Source organism: Sceloporus undulatus, chromosome 8 (assembly GCF_019175285.1).
Source record: "Sceloporus undulatus isolate JIND9_A2432 ecotype Alabama chromosome 8, SceUnd_v1.1, whole genome shotgun sequence".
NCBI lineage: Eukaryota > Metazoa > Chordata > Lepidosauria > Squamata > Phrynosomatidae > Sceloporus > Sceloporus undulatus.
This window is the reverse complement of record NC_056529.1, coordinates 9,275,003-9,288,293: the sequence shown is the minus strand read 5'-3', so window position 1 is coordinate 9,288,293 and position 13,291 is coordinate 9,275,003. Positions and strand designations below refer to the sequence as shown.

Sequence of the window (13,291 nt, the reverse complement as noted above, 5' to 3'; positions counted from 1 at the left end):
CAAGGCAGAAAATGCATATCTTCGCTGCTGTATATAAGCACCCCAATGTGAGTGCAGGTGTGAGGCAAAACAAAGCGATGAAAATGTGATAATTCCAATGAATGTAATTACATCATACACAAACTAGTCAGTCCAACAAGGGGGCATGGGGTGAAGAGGGGCACTCTATGATTGTGCTTTGCCAATGAATCACTCGTACATCAATGGCCTGTACCAGTGGAGCATCTCACATGCAACTGTGTGGCCGATCAAAGGGGCGGCCTTGCAATGGGATGGCATCTGGGTGGACTTGGGAGGTACTTGGAGGTCGCAGGTTGTGTGTTTGTACAGCAGTGTTCATGTATGGTGAGGACATAGCAACAACAACAAATATCCAGCAGCACAGCTTGACAAGGTCGGCCCGTGCTTCTTAGGTCTGCCTTGGGAGTGGACCATGTGGACAACGGGTTTTTTCCCCCTCATCCATTTTGCCCCCTGTGAATGAAACATCTCCAACTTTCCCTATCCTCAAACACTTTGCTTAGGTCTTGCAGACTCAAACCTGTTGCCTTCTGAATAAGTTTAACTATCTGGCATGTGGTCTTCCTTTCTTTCTGCTTCTCTCTGCCTTTTCTAGCATTTTAGTCTTTTCTAATGAGTTGTGCCTTCTCATGATGGAGCCAAATTACAACAGCTTCAGTTTCGTCATCTTTGCTTCCAGGGAGAGTTCAGGTTTGATGTGTTCTAGGGCCCATTTGTTTGTCTTTGTGGCCATCCATGGCATCCGCAGCGCTCTCCTTTCAGTGCCACATTTCAAATGAGTTTTATTTTCCTTCTTTCTTCACTGTCCAACTCTCACATCCATACATGGTGATGGGGAATATAATGGATTGGACAGTTCTAACTTCAGTGTTCAGTTGTATATCTTTACACTTTATAATCTTGTCTAAATCCTTCTCGATTGCCCTTCCCATTCCCAGTCCACTTATTTCTTGCCTGTAGTCTCTGTTCCAATCAATGTTTGATCCTAGGTATAGAAAGTCTTTTTAACTATTTCGATTTTCTCACTATCTAGGCTGGATTTAAGTCAATCCTCTGTAGCCATTATTCTTGTTTTCTTTATGTTCAGCAGTAAGCCTGCTTTTGCACTTTCTTCCTTGACCTTCCTTAGTATTTTTTTCCAAATTCTATGAAGATTATTGCTAGTAGTATGGTGTCATCCACATATCTTAGATTGTTGATGTTCCTTCCTATTACCTTCACTCTTCCTTCTTTGAGTTCAAGCCTGCTCTTTGTATGACACTTCTATCACAGATGGGGTGATGGAATGCAACCTTGCCTGGCCCTTTTGCCAAGTGGGAACCATTCTGTTTCTCCATGTTATGTTCTAACATTAGCCTCTTGTTCTAAGTACAGATACTTCATCAGGACTATCAAAAGTGGTGCCACTCCCATGTCCTTAAGAGCATTCCATAGCTTTTCATGATCTATGCAATCAAAGGCTTTGTTACAGTCTATAAAGCACATGGTGATTTTTTTCTGGAATTCCTTGAACAAGATGTCCTAAAAGATCTCATCACAAAGTGCACCCAGACATGCACACCAGTGTTGCCATAGTCATCACCCCTTTGGTTGCCTTCTCTCTCCTGGACTCAATCCATGCCATTACAGGATCAGTGAGAGCCAGATGCGACAAGTGGAGTTTTCATTGCTTGGAGACAACAAATGGCCATGCAACCAGAGCAAGATGAATATAGCCAGATTGCTTTGGGAAGTGGGACCCCTGCTGTGGTGAGGGCTTCAGCAGGTATCCAAATATTCCAGCCCCTGAGGACTTGCCCTGTTATATATCCCTTGATTATATGATGCCAAAAGAAAGCAGCAGGATGGCTTTCTCCATTATAGAACTTTCTGAGGGCATTTGGTTGACTGCTGCCAGAAACAGTGTGTACTAGATGATTGTGAACAGGCAGTACTTCTGTTCTTTATGTGGATGTACTTGGGAGACCAGAACCACATGCTTTTTAAAAAAACAAAACAAAAAAATCACTGATGCTAATATGTTTATGTGGTGCACATAATACATGATGGCGGATAGTGTATCCGAGACATAGCAGTGAAAGGAATTAGTATGTGGGTTTAGCAAAGGAGGAAGAGGAGAAGGAGACGTTTTCCTAATTTAATGCTCCCATTTATTTATTTGGCCTGCCGGTTGCTCTGACTGTGGTGCTTGGTTCTAGGTGCAGCCACCTGTGCGTGAGAACGATGAAGACAGAAGTATTGCTAGGCTGGATGAAGGGCTAGATGAGTTCTTCACAAAGAAGGTGATTCACGAAGCATTACTGTAAGTAAAGTCTTTCTCTCTCAGTTTTGGAGTTTTCATTGAATAATATCAGGGTAGTGGGGAAGGATCTTGTCTGCTTCTCTTAGAATATGGGTTGTCAGCCTTTTCAAATGACTGAGGTTTAATTACTGTATATATTCATGAATAAATCTAGAAATTGCAGTCAAAAAATTGACCCAAAAATCTGAGTCGACTTATCCATGGGTCAGTGTAAGATCTGTACTTTACCTCTTACTAAGAAAAGGAAACATCCCCTGGCAAAAGGAAAGAGTATAATCTGTCCTGAAAGCACTGACCCCTCTCTACTCTCTCATCCATCCAACCTTTAGCGTGATCACAAAAGTTATGCCTGATGAAATTTTGTAAGCTCTTTGGCATTGTTTTCCTTTGCTTCAATCTTTACTTCCTTTGTTACATGCCCCTAAGTTTTACCCTCGATTTATCCACGGGTCATATCAAAATCTATAATTTTGGTCCCCAAACCTGCCCTCGACTTATACATGAGGTCAACTTACAGTCAAGTATATATGGTAACATTTGTAAACCATTTCACATAAGGCACATTTATTGGATTAAAAACATTTTGTGGATCATTTTGCTTGCCACAGTCCATTCCAAAATGAATACAAAAGCCGTTTTTGAACACATAGTGACAATGCAAAGGCTATCCAAAGGCCCAACACTTTCCCAGGCAGAGTGGGCCCCCCGGATAATACCCTTTTGGCCGCCATACCAAAAGGTCATTTGGATCTGAAGTTTTCATGCTGAGGTGCATTCACAACTGGTATCCCCCAAGCTCTTGTCAGATTCTCTAATAGGTTGATCTTGCTGGCAACCAACACGATTCATGTGTTTCACTGACAACATTATGGGCATGTTTGTACCAAGGATGTCCTGCCTGCACAGATTTACTGACATCCTGATCATCCTGACTCCATCTTAAAGCTTTAGCCTTGACAAAGCTCTTAAAGTAATCCTGTTCTTCTCTTTATTGCAGCCCTGTTTCATTGGAAACGCTCCCGGCAGCAGCTACGTCAACACCTTCTGGCTCTCGGACCTTCAAAAAGAAAATAGGACACTTCTTTGCCTTTAAGAAGCCAAAGTCGAGTTGGAGTGCCAGGCCAGAGAAAGAGCCTGAGGGCAGTCCCTTGGCAGCCAGGGGCAGGAAGCTTATGCTCAGTGACATTTTAAGGACCCCCAGCAAAGCCAGCGAGTCAACTAAAGGACTAAGCAAGTCTGAGGAAGGAGGTCTGGCTGGGGAAAGCAGAGGCTGCTTGGAGCAAAGCCAAACTCCAGATAGCGCTCGCAGGGCCAGGCCAAAATACTCCAGGGAGGGAAAGTCCCAATCCTTGATACTCCTGTCAGGAGAGGATGAAGAGGGACTTGGTGTGAGACAAGAAAAGGTATGTACTGCCTCATGTGTGGTTCACAATTTGTGATTTATATCCTGTTTTCTTGCATTTATAGGACTCAGGGTCATGCAGATGGAAATCTCGGAGAGTTTTTCATCTGGCATTCACCAGATCTTGACAGTGGACCTGCTTGGCTTAAACAAAATTGCTGCATTTGGGCCATGCTCTGTGATGACACCATTTTGTCTAATCAGGGATGTGAACATTCAATTTTGCCTTAAGGGGGAAGATGATAATCTTATGTACAGATGAATTGGCCAGGCTCCCTTTCAGTGACAGAAATCAAATAGCTTTTTATTCACTACAGTTTGCCTTAAGCTGGTCCTGTGGGTTTTGGTGATTCTGCTTCCAGACTCACTTTCTCTGAAAGATGCCTTTGGATGGCTACAAGCTTCTAGCTGTGTCTTTGTCTGAAGGCAAATATCCTGAAATTGTTAGCCACTGCATGGTGAAAGGAACATGATAAGGCTACTATGCATCTTCTTTTCCTTGCCTTATCAATCCCAGCAAAATGGCAGAAATTGCATTCATCACCTCTGTCTCTACTTGTGGATGTTTGCTGTGGAGCTAGATGAAATATCAGTTATATTTGAGCAGCGGTGAACAGTGGTAGAATGGGATGGTGCAATGTATGCTTAATGTTTGAACTGTCTGGGTGTGAGTGAAGATCAGATAGCAATATTTGAAAGAAGACACAAGGTCTAGCTAGCTCACCTGCCTATCCTGGCTGTGTTCCGAGCAGGTGATCTCAGAAAAGATCTGCACACATATTGTAGGGAAAGATAAGACAACTCCTACCATTAGGCAGGTAGCAGGTGGTGAGAGCCAACAGGTACCATTCCAAGTAGCAAGTGCTGGAGTAAACAGCAAGGTTTGGGAGTCAAGAGTTGTGTGCCATACAGCCTCTCCTAGGCCCTGTAAGTTAGCCTGCTGCCTTCATCCACGACCCATTTTGAAAAACTGGACTGCGAATCAAGATAGCTGTTTTTGCATATGGAATGGGTCACCATCATGTTCTTCACAGACAGCACAATGTCTCGGGCCAGCCCTGCTGAAGGGGGTAAGCAAGACAGCAATACTAGGAGGTATAAGCCAGGCTGTGAGTCCCAGTGATGAATCACGGAGTGAATGACATTACAGACTGCAATCTTTTTGAAGTGGTTTTGTCATGTGCTTTGCTCTACAGAAGAGACCTTTTGAGAAAAGTGATGGTGAGATGCCTGGCTCCTTTGAGCACCGTGTCCATGTCATGCTGCAGCGGATTGGTGTCACCAAGGTGTTATCTTCTGAAGGCAAAAATAAGCAGGTGAGCAACTTTGATGATGGACCTCTGGTACTGCAGCGCTAGCTACTGCTGTGCCAAGACACTGCCCCACAGTGATAGCCAAGGAAGGAGAAGGCAGAGTTGTGATAAGATTTGACAGTTGGCCTCTTGTGCTGAATTGATCTTTTCTTGTCTGTCCTGATTTGCTTTTTAAATCAACTGTAATTGTCACCCACATTGTCATAAGCTGAAAAACAACTAATATTCATTGACTTTTATGTCAGTCCCATAAATATGTATGGGACTGTGCAGCTAAAATGGAAATACTGTGAAAAGTGTTAAACTTGAGCCTTTGTTGAAGTAAATCCATATTCCAAGTAATCGGCTATAGCTGGTTCTGGTGGTTTTGGTCTTGCGTATCTATTGTGGGAGTGACTATGTAGAGCTGCCTTCACCAAAGTGGAGCCCTTCAGATGTGTGCATTCCAACAGGCTGGTAAAGACCATCCTTTCTTTTGGCAAAAAGTCAAGTAGTATGGTCATTAGGTCCACTCCAGTTCCAAGCTATAATTTAGTCTCTCATCACAGAGGAGAGATTGAAGTGTAAGGTTGAAGCATTGTCCAAGTCAGAGCAGAAATCTCTAGAAAAAGCTTACCAGGAGCATAATACCTTCATGTATTCACAGGTCCCTGTCCAAAGAGCATATAAATTCTTGGTTTACCACCAGATCCTCTGCATTTGATGCCTGGTTATAAGATTTCTGTATTTTTCCTGTCTTCATGTACCCCACTCAGGGTGTTTTGCAGATTCTTGACTCCATTTCTTTCCTTGCACTTTTTTGCAGAGCAAAGATGGAGAGATCAAGAAGGCTGGTTCTGATGGTGAGTAGTAATTTTGTAATACCTGTAATTTTGAAATAGGAAAAGAGGGTCCAGAGAATGTACCAGCTTGATAGGAAGCATTTAAGTGAGCTGGGAGAAGTCGGCCATTCCTTGCTTAGAAATGTCTGTGAATAAATGACATCTACTGGACCTGAAGGGAAAATCCCAGTCGATATAATCTCACAGCAGAGCTCATGCCCAGGGAGTCTCTCCACCTACATATCTCTTGTTTTTCTTGTTAAGAGAAAATTACCAATACAGCTGTGTTTGTTTTTGGTTTTGCTACCTCTTTCTATCCTCTCACATATCAGCTCGTGTATGGGCCTCAAGCTGTTTTCTTGCAACTTGAATAAGTACTCCAGAGGAAACCTACTTACTTACAGCCATCTGAAGTATCCACAGCCAAAATTTAGGACTCATGAGATACATAGTATGGTTCCCAGATCTCAGGTTGGACCAGGATAGGAAGGAAACCAGTTCCCTTAATCTACCGTAATGTGTTTACTGGACTGTCAAGAAAGCCCAGTTCTCATTGAAGTAGTCAAGTTATTCATACTGTACTACTTTTGAGTTCAGGTAGCAGCCCCTAGGAAGGAATTTATGTGTTAGTAAACTTATACTCTGCCATTCTTGCATCAGCCACTGAGCAGGTTAGCTATCCGCCATATACAAATATTCCTTGCCTGTTGAAAATGAGAAGAGTTCAAGATTAGCCTTCTGCCTGTCATACTAGTTTTCTATGGCACATGAACTCCTAATATGAGTTCTGAAATAGTACAACCATCTAGTAAGATCAGTGTATAATGTTTTTTGCGTGATACAGACACACTATTTAAACGTGCCCAAGATACACTCCTGACTGTATTGGGCCTGCTTCCTCAATCTCGCTGTTTGATTTCTAGGGGATATCGTGGACAGTTCTGCAGAGTCTCCTTCTTGCGCCTTGAAATCTCGCACACACTCCATGTCCACAGGTAGGAGTGTTTCTCAGACTGGGGAGTTTCTGTATCTGAGTGCTTTAAATACTGTTTTCCTCCCATTCTTGCCACTTTTCGGGGCCAAGTCTCACTTTAGTTGTTTACAGACCTACCATTGCAACCTACTCATCAAACTTAGGTCCAAACTAGTGGGCCACTAAGGGAATTTCCTCCCATTGCAAAAAGCAACCCCAAATCAGCAATTTTATTTCAGACCATAGCAGGGCAAGAAGAAATAAACCTCCCTTTTCTGTCTCTTTCCCACTCTCCACCTGCTGCACTCCCAGTAATGACTAGCATTTGCAGTAACGTTTAGTTTGGCTGTCCCTTTCCTATGACAAAACAACATACGCTATTTTCAGCTTCTCGGAGGAAGGAAAAGAATGACCATGAATGTGTAACATAATGAAACAATTCCAGGATAGATGACAGAAAAGGAATGTGCAGAATTCAGTTTAGAAAAAAGCTGTTTTGAGGTTGCAGTCGCCCTAGAAGTGTGTTGTTGTGGTAAGGAGGAGGAATGGTGCCTCATCTTTTGATATGGGTCAGTAATATATAATACTCTGTTGTAGAGCCTTCTGTGCGAATCAATACCCTGGATGTTGTTGGCAGAACAGGCACAGAGCCAAGTAGTGGATCATCTGAGGGAAGGCTTTCCTGGAGAGCTCTTGGGAGGCAACTGAATGCAGAGTTAAAGGGCAAGTGTTCAGAACTCAGCTCTTCCCCAAGAAGGGCATGTGCCATTCAGGAGCCAGCCAGCCCCAGAGAGCAGAAAGGGAAGGAGAGATGGAGCAGCAGTTTGCCCAGGATTGGGAGAGGCACAGCAGGCCATCTTCCTCACAGAAGGACAAGCAATGCTGGAGAAGGACATTCACTTCCCGAACTGCAGCATTCATATGCTGATGTAAGCACGATTGCTGGAGGTATGTAAATATGTAGCTAGTGGTGCTAGGGATCAGTACTAAAATTCTGCTCCAAAACGTATTGCTACATGTTTCTCCATAAACCTTCCTCATGTCAACAGAGGTCAATGCATGGAGCAGCAAGTTCTCTCTCAGATCCTAACTCATTAACAAAGCCCAATTGCTTGCATTACTACCCCCAGAACTGCTCTCGATTTGCCAAGGCCTGCTTCAATACTATGAAATTCTATTCCCTTCTTTTCAGACAATCAGCTCAAACCCAAACCTCGTCTGAAGCCTGTAGCAAGCCGGAGGGCCATGTCTGTTCACGAAGAACAGCTCAGGGATCAGGCCTGTGCGGCAGAGCTGCACCGTAAGTAAAGGCTGAGAAAAAAAGACCAAGGAGTAGGTGATGGTCTAGATCAGGGTGGGGAAACCTGTGTCCCTTCAGAACTACATATTCCACAATCCTTTATCACTGGCACGTTTGGTTGGACCCAATAGGAAATTGACATTGACAATATCAAGTTGTTTCCAACTTATGGTAACCCTATCACAGGGTTTTTTTTGGCAAGTTTTGATCAGAGAGGATTTTCCATTGCCTGACTCTGAAGCTGAGAGAATGTGACTTGCCCAAGATCACTCAGTGGGTTTCTATGGCTAAGCAGGGATTCAAACCCTGGTCTCCAGAGTCATAGGCCAGTGCTCAAACTACTGTACCTTTTTGGCTCTCAAATACCAGGTGCTGTTAAGTCCCTCCTTTCAGAGGAAAGAACTGGCAAAACCATCTCTGAATATTCCTTATCTAAGAAAACCTTATGAAGGCAGTAGGTGACTTGAAAGCATATACACACACTGGAAAGTGAAGCAAGCTTAGAGGGCAGCTAGCAACAACAAAAACACACACACATACACCTTAGTCCAGCTCTCCCAAGCTTAGGAATGGGACAACCTGTTGCCAAGAACCTTAGAGCCAAACGGTGTCTGTTAAAGCTCATTGTATAGTGTTTTTAAACATTATTCAGACAGTCTAGCAATGGCATTTACAGAACTGCCATCTTCATTTTCTGTCTCAACAGAACCCTGCTTCCTTCTGAGTTTTGTTAACATGTTTACCTCTCATCAATCTCTGCAGATGCAAAAATCCCTCTTTGTTTGCAGCGCTCACCTATCTTGAAGTGGAAGATTAAACCCAAGTCACTGTTGGAACCTGAAACAACTGCACCAACTGATTCCCCACGTAAGGATGGCTACAATCTATATAATCTTTGCATACATACTAAGCTAATTAAAGTCTACTGTTCTCACTACTGTGTTGGTTGAGACAGAACTAGTACAATCAGTAATTCAACGACATCCTTGCCTCTATTAATGCACTTATTTTAAGCATATTAAAGACTACTGGTGCAAGGTTAAATATAAAATACTCTGCAGATTTCCTTAAAGCTAGCTCCTTTCCAGTACTGTGATCTAATGTAAGGCCTGCCGACCAGACCACTGTTAATACAATGTTGACATGATGTTTGTGGGGTCTTTTTTTACAGGCAAGCCATCCCAAGAAAGGATGGTAGCCACAGAATCAAAGCCAAGAGCGGAAATGGAAGAGTTGGAACTAGCTCTGGAACAGATTCTAGAGAACACAGAAAATACAGCTCTAGACCAAAGAACTGCTGTGCCGCTCTCTAAGTCATCCACAGATGAGCACTGAGTCGGTAGCTGGTGCTTCAACACGATGGCAGCTCCAACACACGAGCACAGAACGAAGGCTTATGACTTGAAGCAGCAAAGCCTAGAGCAGCAAAGCAAGCAGCAAAGGAAGAGTGCAAGCAATTCAGCCCAGGGCCAAGCGGATGCCAGGCCCCTACCATGGCTCTTGGGTTGGCAAGACTGGTATTTCCAGCGAGGATTGGTGACGTCTAAACTCCTGCACGTCTTCTGGGTTGTCCCCTTTTCATCTTTCACCCTTGTATACTCCCATGTAAGTGGCCAGTGTTCTAATGGTTCAGGTGAAAGAAGCCAAAAACTGAGTGTGCAGGAAACTGGCTATTTCCGGCTGCCGTTGTACAGCTGATAGCTGGTATAGATGTGAAAATGTATAGTGCCAGAAACTGAGAACCACCAGCAGAAGGGTTGGGAGGGAAGGGGATAACTTACATACACTGAACTTGTCTGCCTTGCATCGTAATGGAGGATGGTGCTTGGTCAATGGTATGGTTGGTTGAAAAAGCTAAATACAGGCTTGCAGCTGAGCCACAAAAGCCAAGTGGCCTCTCTCACATTGACAATCTTACTCCTTCTCTCAGCCTTCATCGTCTCTGTTCTTATGGCCCGACTTCTTTTGGCCACATCCCTTCATAGCTTCATAGGAACAAAAGCGACATTTTAGGCAACTATCCACCAATACCGAAGAGGCGTTTGGCATGAGTGAGGCAGGAGCAGAGTGTGTGTGTGTGGCCACTTTCCCTGAGTGAAAAACTATTAATGAAGTCCTAGCCCCTCCGTTCCACAATTAAATGAGGATAATTCAAATCAGCAGAATTGTTCTCTTCTCATTTACTGTGGTACTAGGACTGTTGTCTTTGCTTCCCTAATATTTACAAGATCCAGCAGTGCCTTGCTGTTATACAGGGATAGGAGAATGAGATGTTCAGCTTCCTGCAAAAGGAATGGGCTGGAGCTATCCTGCCAAGTTTGGTGCTTCTGTTCAAATCTACTGTAAGATTATTGATCATGGACATTCAGATAACTAATAAATAATAAATAATAAATAATAAAATCTTTATTTCTGTACCGCTTTTCCAAAAAAGATCAAAGCGGTTTACAGCATTTCATCAAATTACAAAACAATATACAATCAATAATACACTTACATAAAACATTATATAAAAACAGGTTAAAATCTCACTTTTTAAAACATTATCTTAAATTAACCATTTGCTCCGGTGCATTTGCTTTAAGAAGGCTGTAGGTGATCATTAGGATTCACAGCATAGGTCATTTAAAAGCACTATGTTTCCTACATACAAAGCACTTGAGTGTTCAAGAAAGGGTGAATACACATTTTGCAGCACTGAGACTCTATAGCTGATCAAGGCTCTACTGTGTGTCCACACTCCAAAAAGAAATGCAGCCATCACACAAGACGATCTATGTACACTTTCATTTCCATTTCCCGCAGCAAAGTGCTTTGGCTGTAGGAAATTCATAATACAAGTGGCTTCAATTAACTTTGTCTGTTGTTGTTGTGTGCCTTCAAGTCATTTCTGACTTATGGCGATCCTGTCATGAGGTTTTCTTGGCAAGATTTGTTCAGAGGGAGTTTGCCATGGCCTTCCCCTGACGCTGAGAGTATGTGACTTGCCTAAGGTCACCCAGTGGGGTTCATGGCCAAGCAGGGAAGCAAATCCTGGTTGCCAGAGTTATAGCCCAGCACTCAAGTGACTACACGACGCTGGCTCTCTTTCAATTAACTACAGTTACTGAAATTCAGGGAAACTTCAGGATCACAGCCCCTCTCCCTCCCCAAATAGGGGAGACAGCTGCAGCCTGAACAGTAGTTGCAGGAATCTCTCACAGCACCCTTTCGTACTATCAGTAATGGAGCTCCACACATCCCCAAACGTATTTCTGCACAGATCAAGAGTAATCGGGCATAAGAATACAACTGCCAAACTCAAACTCCTATTGACCTTGATAAACATTCAGACCCAGAGGGAACCCAGCTCTATGTATTGTTCTTGGGTATCTGCCATCCATTACCAGGTGATTATTGCATGTGTATTTAAGAAATATCCTAGCACAAATTGCTGATCTTCTTTACTTTAAGTCATTACCTTTTTTAAAAAAAAAGCAAAGGGTCACATAAATGTTTTCTTCTTTCAACTTCTGAACCATGTTTCATTTTCTGTGCTCAGCTATGGAAAGGGCACGAAGGTATATTTTCTATGATAGCTATGTTGTTTTTCTAATTTGTTTGGTCTCCAAAGCATTTTATCAAGCATGTAAGCTATATGAAGTATTTTGTAATTAAATGCAACAGGGAAATGATCAAAACAATTAAAGGTACAAACTATCCAACAGATGATTTTGCTATAGTCCTGTTGAATCTTTGATATTTTGGTATCCTGACATATACTTAACAGCAGATACGATCTGTGACCACTTGCAGCTAGGATATGCTTGCCCTTTGCTCCTTTGGGGCAGGAGAGAGCATGGCGCAAGGAGTTAGGGGTCAGTTCCTTGTATAACAATTATAGAGGTAAAGGTTTCTCCTTTGACAAGGTTGTCAAGTTGTGTCTGACAGTAGCGGGTCATTTCTGTTACTAAACCAAGAGAGTCAGCATTGTCAAAGATGACTCCATAGTCATGCAGCCACCATGACTGCACAAAACAGATACCTATTTATCTACTTGTACTTTTACAAGCCATCAAACTGTATTAAAATAACTGAGCATGGCATGGAGAATATAGGAAGAATGACTTCTCCCATAGCAGAACTAGGTAGTCATCCAATGAAACTTATTGGCAAGAGAATGCAGACAGAAAAAGGACTTCTTCAGCCTCTTCTTGTACTTATTGTAGCATGAAATGCCACTATCATTGTATGATTATGGTTTGCCATTTTATGCTCAAAATATATCCACCAACATCACTGCAGTGTGTAGGCAATACATAAGCACAAGTAGGGCTAACGGGAGCAATGTGGAGGAGTGCATCCCTCCTCGTTTGTTTATATAAAGAACTATTGTTGAATTGTCAGTAGTGACTTGGACCGTCCATTCCTGAAGCAGTCTTTTGAATGCTTTGAGGGTGTCAGGTGCCCTTAGAGATCCCCTGCCATGAATATGAAAGGTAGTTAAATGTGGTTATAGGTATTAGGGTTGCAGGTTCCATACTGTTATGGTTCATGCCTTGAGCCAAAGTCAGAGCACTCTTGGAATATAATGGGGAGTATATGTATTAAAGGATTATTACTGGGACAAGGGGTTATGTCTTTTATGAATGCTCATATGTTAAACCACTGTTATACTTGTGGTTTACCTGCTATTATGATATTTGCTCATTCAGATGCCTGGAGAGTTAACTGTTTTAAAGGTGCTGTTTGTTCTGATGATTAACTGGCTTTGGCTTTTAAATGCTAGATGGTTTAGATGCATTTGTATAAGACTTGGTATATGACAGAAGTGTATAATGATAGTGGTTATTAATAGATCAATGTTAGAATATGTTATAGAGTTTGATTAAAAGAATGGTGTGTGTTAAGTTAACCCAGGCCAGGGCAAAGCCCTGGGAAAGGGGAGGTTATTTGTGAGACAGCAGGTAGGGTACTATTGCTGTGTTAAGAGGGAACTGATTATGGTTCCAGGCATCTGGAGGCTAGTTTGTCTGAGAGAGGATGAGAATAGGGGAAACAGTCTGTGTAAAAGAATGTGATGTTTGGAATTTATAGTAGAAACAAAGCGATTGTAAAAGTGTGATATCAAAGTTGGTTGAGCGGGAACTTCTGGATTGAACTGACCAATGGTTGTGTGG

At 42.6% G+C, this 13,291-nt stretch overlaps 1 protein-coding gene across 1 annotated transcript in view; it reads left to right on the top strand.

Moving 5' to 3' along the window:
- CARMIL2 (capping protein regulator and myosin 1 linker 2) overlaps window positions 1-11,836 on the top strand; it is a 52,971-nt gene extending 41,135 nt beyond the window's left edge. The window contains exons 31-39 of the mRNA XM_042437771.1: window positions 2,220-2,323; window positions 3,321-3,726; window positions 4,922-5,041; window positions 5,844-5,880; window positions 6,783-6,854; window positions 7,430-7,780; window positions 8,025-8,132; window positions 8,895-8,999; window positions 9,304-11,836. Coding sequence (XP_042293705.1) covers window positions 2,220-2,323; window positions 3,321-3,726; window positions 4,922-5,041; window positions 5,844-5,880; window positions 6,783-6,854; window positions 7,430-7,780; window positions 8,025-8,132; window positions 8,895-8,999; window positions 9,304-9,467 — 1,467 coding nt within the window. The 3' untranslated portion in view covers window positions 9,468-11,836. The remainder of the gene's footprint in view (window positions 1-2,219; window positions 2,324-3,320; window positions 3,727-4,921; window positions 5,042-5,843; window positions 5,881-6,782; window positions 6,855-7,429; window positions 7,781-8,024; window positions 8,133-8,894; window positions 9,000-9,303) is intronic.
- Window positions 11,837-13,291: the final 1,455 nt, after the last annotated feature.